Below are 11,755 nucleotides of genomic sequence, written 5' to 3'. Positions count from 1 at the left end.
TTCACTGGGCATGAACGCTCCAGATCAACTTAAACTTTCCGTCTCATCTTATACGCCGAACTTTTTAAAAACACAAAACAAGGAAAACATCCGGCGTTTCACCTGAACTGAACAGCACCTGCATGGAAATCACCATATAGAAAATAAAAGCTTAACAGCCAGACAAAAGAGGGGGGGGAGGAGGGGAGAGAAATCAGTGTGGCACTGACATGGAGTTTTCAAACATGAAAAATAAAGTAAACTTAATACAGCTACATGTCCGTGGAAGACTTTTTTGTGGAATGTTTTTCCTTTTTTTTGTTTTTGAAAAATACCATCTGCCTTTTAGTTTGTTAGGTCATTATTTTGAAAGGGGTGCCTTATATAAAACAAGACAATGGTGAACCTTTGTGGGGGAAATGGTCCAAATAAATGTATTCGATCAACAAATGACACTCAAGTCACATTTGCCAAAATGTGCTTTTCAAACCCCTGATAGGAGTTCTAACCTTTACTGCCAAAATATTCAAGGTTCAATATAATGCATTAATTCATATGTAGAAACAAAAATTACAACAAAAAAAGAAGACGTGGCAAGGGGACATGTCATGAATTATTTCCAATTAAAGTAACACTGACCCTGTTTCACTTGCCTAGCCATTTAACATAATTAGCTTGTACCAACATACCAGATATACGGCAGAGCTAGCTCAGAAATTTAATTTCGGGGGGGGCCATGCATCATAAACCAATTACAATGGTTTAACAATACTATTAGACTTGCCTGATGGTCTCAAACACTGAAAGTGTTGCCACTGATAATTTGGTATAAATGTTGGTGTAATAAACCAAATAATCGGTACAACAGTAATTAATGGCTGGCTGGCTACAGACAAACATTCTTTGCTCCATGAGCATTAAGTGCATGGCCACCAAGCTAGATGAGTGCGTGTTTAATCTCAGACATTGACAGAGGAGGCTCAGTGTTGAGAAATTTCTTAAATAGAGAAAAAGAATCTTTGAAGTCCCCAGCGATATTAATGAACCGCACCAGGCACGGACAGCATTGGCTTACAGCCCTTCCAACCCCTTATGCTGAATCCCTTCGAGACAGGAACAGCCTTCATCTTGGCATATTGCATAAGCTTGTACGTATCTGCAGATGGGCCATTCGTGCATATACATACATACATACATACATACATACATACAGGCAGGCAAAGAGAACATTCCAGATAACTTAATTCACAGTGGATCCAGTTGTAACGTGGGAGCAGCATAACAGGTTGTCCTTTGGTGTCTGAGCTTAATTTCGAAGATAAGTGTTCTGCTTTCTTCTGAACTGAGTTTTATGAAAAAGGAGAGAAAAAAAGAAAAGAAAAAAAAAAGAAAAGAAAATACTTCTCTCTACCAAATCATTAACTGGACCTTCTCCCCGACCTGTACATGCACATGTGTGTTTGCAATTTGCAGGCCCTGGGCTGATGTGCTTCAGAAGGCATTTAGAGGAAGGGCTGCAAGCAGCATCTCCTTTTACAGTGAGGCAAGAACACCTGAATGGCAGAGGAACCAAGGCCAGCTAGAGCCAGAGAGAGGGGCCAGAATGGTAAAGAAAGTCTCAGAGTAGATCTGGACTTAAATCTAAACAGAAGGTCGGAGGTCAGGGTTGAGAAAGTTCAGGCACAGTCTCCTACAATAACGAGAGGAGCCAAGAGCTGACAAAGCTCTGCAGCAGAGACGGGCCCTCCCTTGAGCTGGCTGTTTTGCTGCCTGCGCCTGGCCAGCTTGGAGTTGGAAGGAGGAGAGAGGCGCATAGAAGAACCAGTAGCGGTAACAACAAATGGGACTTCCTGCTGCTGCTGGTCTTCCATGCCATCCTGTTCAGCCAGCTGCCGATTGACAGCCATGGCCTTGTCAGCAAAGAATGTCAGATCCCTGGCATTGTTGGTTCTAATGGACAAAATTACAAAACTGACAAACTTACAAAAAAAACTGAATTACAAGGTGCAAATATTTTTAGGCTTAAGTGTCCAAAGGAATGCAGTCTATTGTAGCTGCAACAACATTTTCTTACCTTTGATGCAGGATGGATGTTGGCAAAGTGTCAGATGCACCCTGAAAAAATAGTTAAAAAGTTATAAACCTCAAGACTTACTAATTAACCCTAAACATAAACAATGTCTGTCAAAGACATGCCAAAGAGGCTTCATAATTTTGGACCTACCCCCTGCACCCAGGGGTGCTGCAGCACCTGGCTGGCACTCAGGCGGTTTTTGGCATCCCGAACCAAAAGTTTGGATATTAGGTCTTTGGCACTTAAGGAGATGTGAGCCCAGTCTTTCTCTGGAAACTCATATTTTCCTTCCTGGATACTCTCAAACAAAGTGTTCTAGAAATGGACATAAAAACATGTACCATCAGTTACTTTGACCTGGATGGAGAGAAGATGCATTGTTTAAGTGTCACTAATGTCCTGTACAAGATCTAGGAAACTGAAGGGCTGAAATAAGTTGTCAAATTCTTACCTGGCAGGTGTGGCAGGGTTCCCCTAATTCCCAGCCACAGTCACCTCCACATCGGCCTACGAAAGGTGGGTAGCCGCTCAGCATGATGTAGAGGATGACTCCAAGGCTCCACAGGTCACAGCGCTTGTCATAAATTGTGGCTTCCTCACTGAAGGCCTCAACCACCTCAGGTGCCATGTACTCTGCTGAGCCACACTGAAACAAAAAAAAAAAAAAACAAGTTGGTAAGCTCCAGGGATGACAAAAAAACAAAGTACAGCTGAAAGAAAGTTGAGAGAGAAACCCAGGCCTCATTTGGCAGCGGCCAACGTTCCTTCATTCAGCCGATACCTCGTGTTTGCAAGTGTTAAAGCTTGGGGCCTACTCTTGGGCTGTGCGGTGGGAGGCGGCAGCCTATGTGATGGTCACATGCTTATGCGCAGTGATGGGTTCATTTAAAAATTAGCTATACAGCTTTTCTCAATGTGTTAAGGACACCCAAGTAGAAACATCACATACAATTACATTTCAAGGGTAGAGGAAGGGAGGACTATGCTATAATTAGGCAGGTTAGTTTGAGTAGGCAGCAGCAGTGACTCACTACTTTGACCATCCAGCTGTACACAAGCCAGGCAGAATGAGCTGAGGGCAAGGGTTAGATCAGCTCTGACGGTACCTTGTTATGCAGCTAAGAAAGAAATTAGGCCAAACACTGAGCAGGGAAAAGAGGATTGTGTCCTGCAGAGCCAGAGACTGGGCTGAGCCCTCGCCAGTTACACAACTTAGAAACAAACCCCAAATGTCGTTTTAAAAAAACTTTAGGAACAGAAAAGACGAGCAGGTGGCTAGTTCAGCAGGACGCGCATTTTATTGTTGCCTCATTCTATCAACTTAAACAAAAAACATCCATCCATCTTCGTCAGTTTATCCGGTATCGGGTCACGGTTAAACAAAAATTTTATAATAATAAATTTAATGTTTCATGTTTAGGGTTAGACATTTCTAAATATAGACTACTGGTATACATTCTGAGAACCTGCTCTGATCAGTTATTTTTAACAGTAGCCTATATACACATTTTAGTTAGTATTTGTCCCGAACAAGGTAAAGCCCTCTGGCCTATATTCTTCCATCTGTAGGTGAGCCCGTTTACAATGAGCACATCTATTGTGTCCCAGTACCATATAGCAGCTGTCTCCGAACTCCTCCTACCCATGCTGCACCCTTATGTAATGAAATTTGCTGCACAGGAATCTCATCTCAGACAAAGCTGCTTCTGTAGGAGAGAAAACCCCCAACCCCCACATTTCCACCAACAACACCATGTCTGGCAACTGCCTCCACAGACAAGCTCACAGGATTCAGGCCAAATGCAGCTGCCGCAGAAATAAAAGACACAGGCACAAAAGGATTTGTTTGCCTACCAAGGTGCCCCAAAACTGAAACGGCAATGAGATCGCTGTGCTATCAAAAAACTGCTATCGAGGCTAATCATGTTTTAAAGCCACCCGAATACACCGCCAGGATAAAGATAGCCAGTCATGGACTGCCTGCATTCGCCAGTGATAAGAGCTGAAGAGGGGCAGTGAAATAACAGCAATCTCACATTTGTTTTTTTCTGTGCTGCTGCAGCTGCAAATGCCTTCTGAACTTGCGTCAGTCACATCCTCCTTAAACCTTCTTGTAAGCTGCAGATAGTCGCTATTCAGCTGCCACAGGATTTGTTAGCATCGCAACCTGGGGCTTTCCTGAAACCATGTGACTAGTCAGGCCATACTGACACCACTGATGACACACACCTCTGCCATTTGTAAACTACAGGATTATTTTTAAAGAGACTTACAGGCAAGAGACCTGTTATGTTGTCATGCAGCTGCATCTGTAACCACAAATAACAGATGCAGTTCCTTTTTTAAAACTGTCTAAGCTGCTTCTCTGTAATGTTTTCATGTTGCAGTTTCACCCAGTCCCCAACTTAAAAGTTCTTAATTAACTAAAATTAGCTTTTTCCTAGAAAAGGTCCATCTGCTCTTCCATGTGTTCTCCATTGTACAAGAGAGCACACATCAACAGTAAACTTACATTTTTTTTAAACACCCCCTAGATAAAAGATGAATAAAACGCATTTAGTTGGATCAGGAACATAAACAATAAATGCAAAAGCAAATTATATTGTGCAACTGTAGGAATGGGGGGCTGGGGTGGCAGGGTAACGGATAACATTGTTCCTGTGACCAGGAAAACAAGCCAAAACGCATGAGCAGATAAACAGACTGGGTATTTGTCCCTCCCAGTTACCCTCCCCCTCCCACTGGTCGAGCCAATCACATCTCAGTTGCTAGGTATAGGGGGAAAGACTAACATTTCTAGAACAAGCCTTATGCACAGCCTTTGTAAAAAGAACATAAAGACAGCACAGACAAGCACGGTCGGGGACACTGGGTGGAGACTAAGCAGAAAGACAGGAGGGTGGATGTTTTTCTCTTATACTACAGAGAAAAGGGGAAATGAGCAAGAGTTGCTGTGTTTTGGTTTCATTGTAACTTCATACCACAGGACATGGCCTTGTAAGAGTTACAATGTATTCCCTGCAGCCTTCAAGACAATCACATTGTGTCCCATCCTCAGGCATCAACTTTTCCTACACTGAAATGTTGCATTAGATCAAGTCTGGTGGTTATTTACAACAAAACTTTAGAATAAAATAAATACCTACTGAACCAAACACACACGGTCATCAGACCCAACCTCAAAGACTAAAAACAAGAGGCCTCCTGGGCCCCAAAACTATCTCCCTTTCAAATAGTCAAGGGATGGGCTCTATCCATTAGTACTGCTTAAGGAAGATGAAGTTACCAGTGTAGAAAAACCCCCCACCCACTCCTACATTCCTGCAGGCTAAACTGCTTCACCTGCTCTGGTCCATCTATCCAGCCCCAGCCAGCCAGTAGACAGTATGTGTTGACATGTTCAGGGCTTGCCAGTTCAACTTTACCATTCCCCTCTGAAGTTGCAAGGGTCCCACTTTTGTGGGCTGTGTTCAGAGGATTTGCTTTGTGTTGTGACAACAGCAGGAGAGTTAAACAATCATAACCCCTAAACTCATGTGCCTCAATATTTGCGACTGATAAGCAACAGGTCCATTTCAGAGTCCAACACTGTACTGCCTTAACCTCAAAACCCAACCTTTTCCCCTCTCCAATCAGCGAGCTGCCCTGCCGCTAACACCACTGAGGATTGCCCAATGGTAAACCAGCCAGTTGGACTTGATAAATACATTGTTTTACAGCCTGAAAACACCCTGCTTATCCACAACAAGGTCACAAACCACTGCAAGGAAAATGTGACCAAGACCATATGACAGATTCCATCTCTTCCTTTCTCTCAATAGCTATACTCATACATTGCTTGCATGCATGCATTCATTTCCCTGTTATAGCACTTTCCCCAATACCATTTATAAAAGTGGTCTGAACTGTTTGGCGAACAAGACAAGCACAATATGCAGGTGAACTTACAGGAGTTAGGAGCTCAGGAGTAGAAATAGGTGAGCTGTCGCTGTTTAGCTTGATCCCACTGCCCAAGTCAAAGTCACAGATCTTGACCGGGGAAATCTGACAAAAAGATACAAGTTCAGAATCAAATTCATCTACATTCTTAAGGAATATCTACTTGTGGGCCCAGAGATTTTCACTGCCATTTATCATTACCAGGGTTCATATCTTCATTTTAGGGCACGGTTTTAGCTCAAACATGTTTACAGTAAACTCACCTTGTCTGCACTCTTACAGAGAATGTTTTCAGGTTTCAGGTCTCTATGTGCCATTCCTGGGGAAAAAAATGTAATCAAAAAGCAATCAGTCAGTCTTTAATGTTAGTAAGATCCAGCCATCATTCCAGAATCAAGTATAATGCATTTTTTTTTTTTTTTTTTTTTAACAAAACAAAGCATTGTTGGGTCTTTTTGATGATCATGACGAGTAATAAAATTTGCTCGCCATTTTGTACGAGTGGTCTTACCCTTGTTATGCAGGAAATTTAGAGCGCTGGCAATGTCCTGCACGACAACACTGGCTTCCTGCTCACTGAAGTGCCGTCTCTTGTGAATTTGTGCCAAGATAGACCCTAATAGGAGCAACAATGTGAGTATATCAGCTCCATTTGCAAGTAAAAAGCATAGAATAAATGCTTTCCCACACAGACAGAAACAACTGGCTACACACTAGAAACTGCTTTACAGGAATGTTTAAAAATAAACAGATCTGATGCAGGCATCCTGCAGCAGCTATAATTCACTAACCTCCTCTCAGCTTTTCAAACACCAGGTAGAATTTGTCTTCCTCTTCAAAGAACTCCACCAGCTCCAGGATGTTACTGCAGAAAAGAAAAAAAGCACTATGAGCCAGCTTCAACAAGGGATTGGTCGTCATTTTCGAAGGGTCATTCAATTCTAAAAAAAGTGGAATAGTTTATGAAACTATCGTCTTGTCTTTCCTTGTTTTTTTACCGGCCCCTGGTAGCACGCAACTGTGTGTGGCACATTTAGTTTGGCCCTTTTCCGCACAAGGGCAGTCTGTGGTACTGTCTCCATACATTCATCAGGTAGCATTGCTTTAGTTGGTCATGATGACAAAAAGGACATTACCTGTGGCCCTGGCATTGATAGAGCATCTCAACCTCACGGAAGACACGGCTGCGGCTGTGACCCGGTCTTTTCTCAATGATCTGGAACAGAACATTATAGTTCAGCCACGTTACCATAAGAATCTCCCAAAGAAAAGCATCTATGCCCAGAGCCTATCTGTTAGAGTTGATGTTTGGGTGAAGTCCGTGCCCTCAAGCTGCACCACAAAACCCCACTCCTGGTTTTAACTGTCTAGCAGAGATTATATATTCCATATACAGAGCTCTAGAACTGGTTTCCTTCTAGACCAGCATTTTCCTGCTTTCCTACCTTCAGCCCACCCTGTGACACAGATGTAATGAGTGATTAAACTACTTTCAGTGCTGCCTGCCAAAGCAGAGACAACAGAATGAGAATGTAACAAGTCACAGCATCTCTATATTTAGCACTGCATGCATGACCCATATTTAAATCTGAAGCGCTCTTAAGGAGCCATGCATGTTCTTTGAAACATCCCATCAGCTAATCCAAAACTTTTACGATAAACTAAAAATGCTTGCTAAATATAACTTTGTGCTGCCTGGAACTAAACCACCGAGGGGCCACCAGCTGCACGATGCCCTGCCAAGAGAAACAGAACGATAGACTGCTGACACCAAAGCAAAAAGGCCTGAATTTTCCAGCCCTGGTTGGTTATTGTCTGCTTGGGAGGCGGTGCATGTTGTACTTCCTGGTAGCTGGATTACAGCTGCTATTGAAGCCCAGTGGGGCCAGAGTTGCAGTTGTGTGTCTAGGATTAATAGACAGACAAGAGGCATGTGAGCAGTTAAAGCCTCTGCACTGTTCCAGTCTGAGTCAGCAACACAAACAGCCCCCAATCAGCTCACTTTCTCCTGACCACTACACACACAATTTATGGTTGCTTATCCAAATCACAGATCTGAATAACCTGCTGCAAAACATGGCCCTTCTGTTCAATCATCAACCCAGGGTTGGGAAATAATACCTTTAAGGAGAAGGATTTGTTGGAGAACCAGAGCTTCAGATAGGCACGCACTACACCGCCCTCTGCTCACCCTTAGTGCACTAAGGCTTTTGTTGCAATTGCAACACAAGGAGCCCACACATGAAACTCACTCCAGTCTGGAGGGGGAGGGGAGACAGGACATCTGGCAGGAGCCCCCTCCAACTCCTAAGTGACCTTCAATAACTGCCGACCCTTGTGCCTCCTCCCCCACAAAGTCTCAAGGGACCTAGCAAACCACCCCAGAGTATATAACGCCAACCATGGTCACATAATAGAATTTAAGCTTTGATTCCCCTGAAATATTAATTGGTATGCTATGGACACTTTCTCTATTGGGAACCAGGTTTGAACCGTCAACACCTCATTTCAAACTTTTTGAAACAGAATTCAACTGCAAATTATTAGATTAATTAGACATATAAAAAATAAAAAAAAATAGCTCAGTGTCCAGGGTCTCAAATGGGATTAGTGGGCTAGGTGCGATTTTCAAAAAGATAAACAAGCCTCAGTTCTACTTTTCAACAAAGAAAAAAAAATCCACAATGTTTTGTTCCTAAAAATGAGGACATAAGCATTACATATAAAAAAGTGAAAAAACGAAGTCCCCAGGAGTCAAGACATGTATTTACAAGTATAGACCCAATTTGGACAAGGAAGAGAAGAAAAAAAAAAAATAAAAATAAAAAATAAAAAAAATAAAAAAGTAAAAAAACTGTACCAAGCAAGAAAGAACAAAGCAGTGTAAACAGCTTGGGCCACAACCCTCACCCAGCGCCCCTCCTTCTCTACGTGGGTTTTGTTTTGGCAGTTACCAGTACACAATGTTCTCACAACTACCGTCCTCTGTAGGCAATAGGAGTAATGAAAAAAGGGGTGGGTGTATCCCTCCCAGCTTTCTGATAGGCTGACAATCTGTAAAAACAGCGAGGGGAAGTGTCTAACAGCAGCTAGTGTTGCACATTAAGGGAAAAGTACAGCAGTAGCACAACATAGATGAGAGCCTGCAGACATCCATTATAGAGAGCTAAACAAACAAACAAAAAAAAAAAGGAAAAGTATCCTGCCCCAGGATCAGAACTTCCCTCAACGAAAGATTTCAATGGAATGACCGGGGAAAAGAAGGAAACCTGGACACAATGATGCACATCCCGTAGCTCTTCAACTAGATGTAATGCCACAGGGCTCCTTTATGTGCAAAGGCATTTCATAACTAAACTCACAAAGTAAGATGAAGTAACCAAGCGCAGTCCTAGAAATGCAATGTCTCTAGATTGATCTCTAGCCGTGGTGACCCGCATAAACAGGCGAGTTATGTGGCAACAAGAACAGTCAGACTCATGAGACAGAAGCACTGACTTGCAGGAATCAAGACTCCATGCATTATGCTAATGTTTTCAAATACATTTCAGTCATCCATACAAGTGTGTGAAAATGGCTGCTTTCTTACCTTGACAGCATACTCTTTATTGGTGATGAGGTTGATGCATGTTTGCACTCTGGCATAAGCGCCCTCTCCTAGTACCTCTTCCTGCAGTCCGTAGACATCTGTAGCACAGAGTTTCACGTTGAGAAAATACTCAATATAATTGAAGGAGCAGAATCTCTAAATGCGCCATACAATGTTTTATGAAGAGATTTATAACGGCGACATAATGATACTGGAAATAAAAGCTTTTACCCTCGAATCGTCCAGAGAAACTGTCAGTTGCCCGGCAACGCTTTTTCTTCTTGTTTCTCTTCTTGGCATCTGGGATGTCGATAGGCTGGCTGGAAGGTATGTCTGTCAAAATAAAAAGGTGGCTACATTATCATGTGCTGGCAAAGAAACAACCCAAACAAAGTTTAAGACCGCACATAAGGGAAATTTAAGGTCAATCAGAATAGAGTTGATGAAAGTAAATTGTACATTTATTTCAAATTGGAGAAACCAGCCTTGGTTAATTAACTAGGTAACTCTTGGTGCAACTACAGCATTATGGATTAACAAAACTCAGATTAAAAAAAAAAAAAGTACCAATTTTCAAAACAGTTCAAATACTTACCATGTCTTGGGGAGGAATCAAAATTAAATGACGAATCAATGAGATGGGATCCATTTTTAGTGAAGTCATCAGATTCAAAGGGATTTTGGCCCTAGAAAATAATAAAAACAAACCATGTTCTGGTTAGGATTTGCAATCAATGAGCCATTTAGCTGAGAGAATAAATTGTTAGTCACAACTGATAAGAGCCTTTGTTATCTCTCATTCTGAAACCATGAAATAAGAGTAGACTCAAAACAGCCGATTGGTGGAAACTTTTAAAATGACCATAAATATTTGATGCACAGCCATCTAGCTAGTAATCTAAAGACCCACAGCAGTCCATCCTAACATAATACAAATCTTGCTAAAAATGAATGCAAGAGCAAGCCATGTTCCTGCAACTTTAACTATTAGCTGCCACCCACTCCAGTCACACTTTCAATAACTGAACATACATGTCCCACCAGGCCACACAGTACATTTGTCAGCCATAAGACGTAGGAGAGCAACAGATGGGTTTTTTTATATAGTGAGGTGCTCTCATACATGCTGACAAATGTTCGCCGATTATAGAGACTTCCCAAAAGGCATGATAGCTGCTCTGCATTTTCCCTTCAACAAATCTTCAAACTCACCCTGAAAGAGCGGTGGAATCCAGTGACCTCGGTGATCTTATTTTGCACCATTTTGCTTTGATTTGGGATGATGTTTTGGTGGGTGTGCGGCGGCGGCTGCAGTGGTTTTTGGGTTATCAATTTGCACTTCTCCGAAACAGAAAGTCGTTTCAGAGGGAGTAGCAAGTGATCACACTGCGCTGGCTGGTCAACTTGCTGCTGCGCTTTAAACGGGAGCCCTGTGGACAACACAAAACACACCGCAACGTTACAACCCATATTACCAGAGCAAATGACACCAACATACAATAAACGTTTCGCCAAGTTCAAATGAACGCTTAACCACATAAACACAAGTAACGTTATAGCAGATAAACAGGGAATATTCGTCACATGTTCGTGTGCAATAAAAACAATCAGAGTGCAACAACAGTTAACTGCATAGCCACCCACGTTTAGCCTTAGCAACTGTTGTAGGTTGGCTACAGCCATTTAGCGAAGTTAAGAAGTTACGAGACGGAGACACTCATTACAACACTACAGTCCGTGTAAGATAAGCAAATATGTCGGAAAGCCACGCTGTTTTCAGTCGTAGAGTGACGGTTGAGGCCGCCTCAACAGCCGCAGGGAGGCTAACATTTGTTTAGTCATAACGGCCAAGTCGTGAGCACTGGTCCCGAGTTGACCGTTGTCACATATTCAATTTTAACGTCAGACAACAAAGGTTAGCGACCGTTAATACTGTAACGTCACTGTAGTGTTGCGAGAAGAACGATTGCGTTTGAAATTGCCAAAACAAAATGGGAGAATGAACAGCCGCTATCCAAAGCTAACGTTACTTTTTTGTACTCACCCCGTTGTTAATTTTACAGCTCCAGTGTTAGCGTCGTTGTTTGACCCACTGCTTCACAAGCCGCAGAGGACGGTCAAGGGAGGGGATAGCCTGATAGTGAGTGCGTGGAAGGTGGCGAAAGAGCAACGGT

The 11,755-nt window shown here is 42.6% G+C and overlaps 1 protein-coding gene across 1 annotated transcript; it reads right to left on the bottom strand.

Annotated features, from left to right (window-relative positions):
• Positions 1–455: 455 nt before the first annotated feature.
• mknk2b (MAPK interacting serine/threonine kinase 2b) lies at positions 456–11,755 on the bottom strand. Its single transcript, XM_078258613.1, has 14 exons — positions 11,626–11,755; positions 10,794–11,011; positions 10,177–10,267; positions 9,813–9,914; positions 9,582–9,679; positions 7,129–7,208; positions 6,784–6,857; positions 6,504–6,608; positions 6,256–6,311; positions 6,002–6,097; positions 2,505–2,699; positions 2,204–2,368; positions 2,054–2,094; positions 456–1,929 (listed from the first exon to the last, which is right to left on the bottom strand). The coding sequence occupies exons 2-14, from the start codon at positions 10,842–10,844 to the stop codon at positions 1,656–1,658; spliced, it is 1,428 nt and encodes a 475-aa protein (XP_078114739.1). The 5' UTR covers positions 10,845–11,011; positions 11,626–11,755; the 3' UTR covers positions 456–1,655.

Source organism: Sander vitreus, chromosome 9 (genome assembly GCF_031162955.1).
Source record: "Sander vitreus isolate 19-12246 chromosome 9, sanVit1, whole genome shotgun sequence".
NCBI classification, from domain to species: Eukaryota; Metazoa; Chordata; class Actinopteri; order Perciformes; family Percidae; genus Sander; species Sander vitreus.
This window is presented reverse-complemented; position numbering and strand designations above follow the sequence as displayed.

What these genes read in the sequence shown, in the direction of transcription:
- mknk2b (XM_078258613.1), bottom strand. Translation starts at nt 10,844, where the DNA reads ATGGTGCAAAATAAGATCACCGAGGTCACTGGATTCCACCGCTCTTTC. An exon ending in ATAAAGAGTATGCTGTCAAG is followed by an intron (nt 7,209 to 9,581) that starts GTAAGAAAGCAG and finishes GTTCTGTTCCAG; the next exon opens with ATCATTGAGAAAAGACCGGG. An exon ending in ACATCCATCCTGCATCAAAG is followed by an intron (nt 1,930 to 2,053) that starts GTAAGAAAATGT and finishes TTTGTCCATTAG; the next exon opens with AACCAACAATGCCAGGGATC.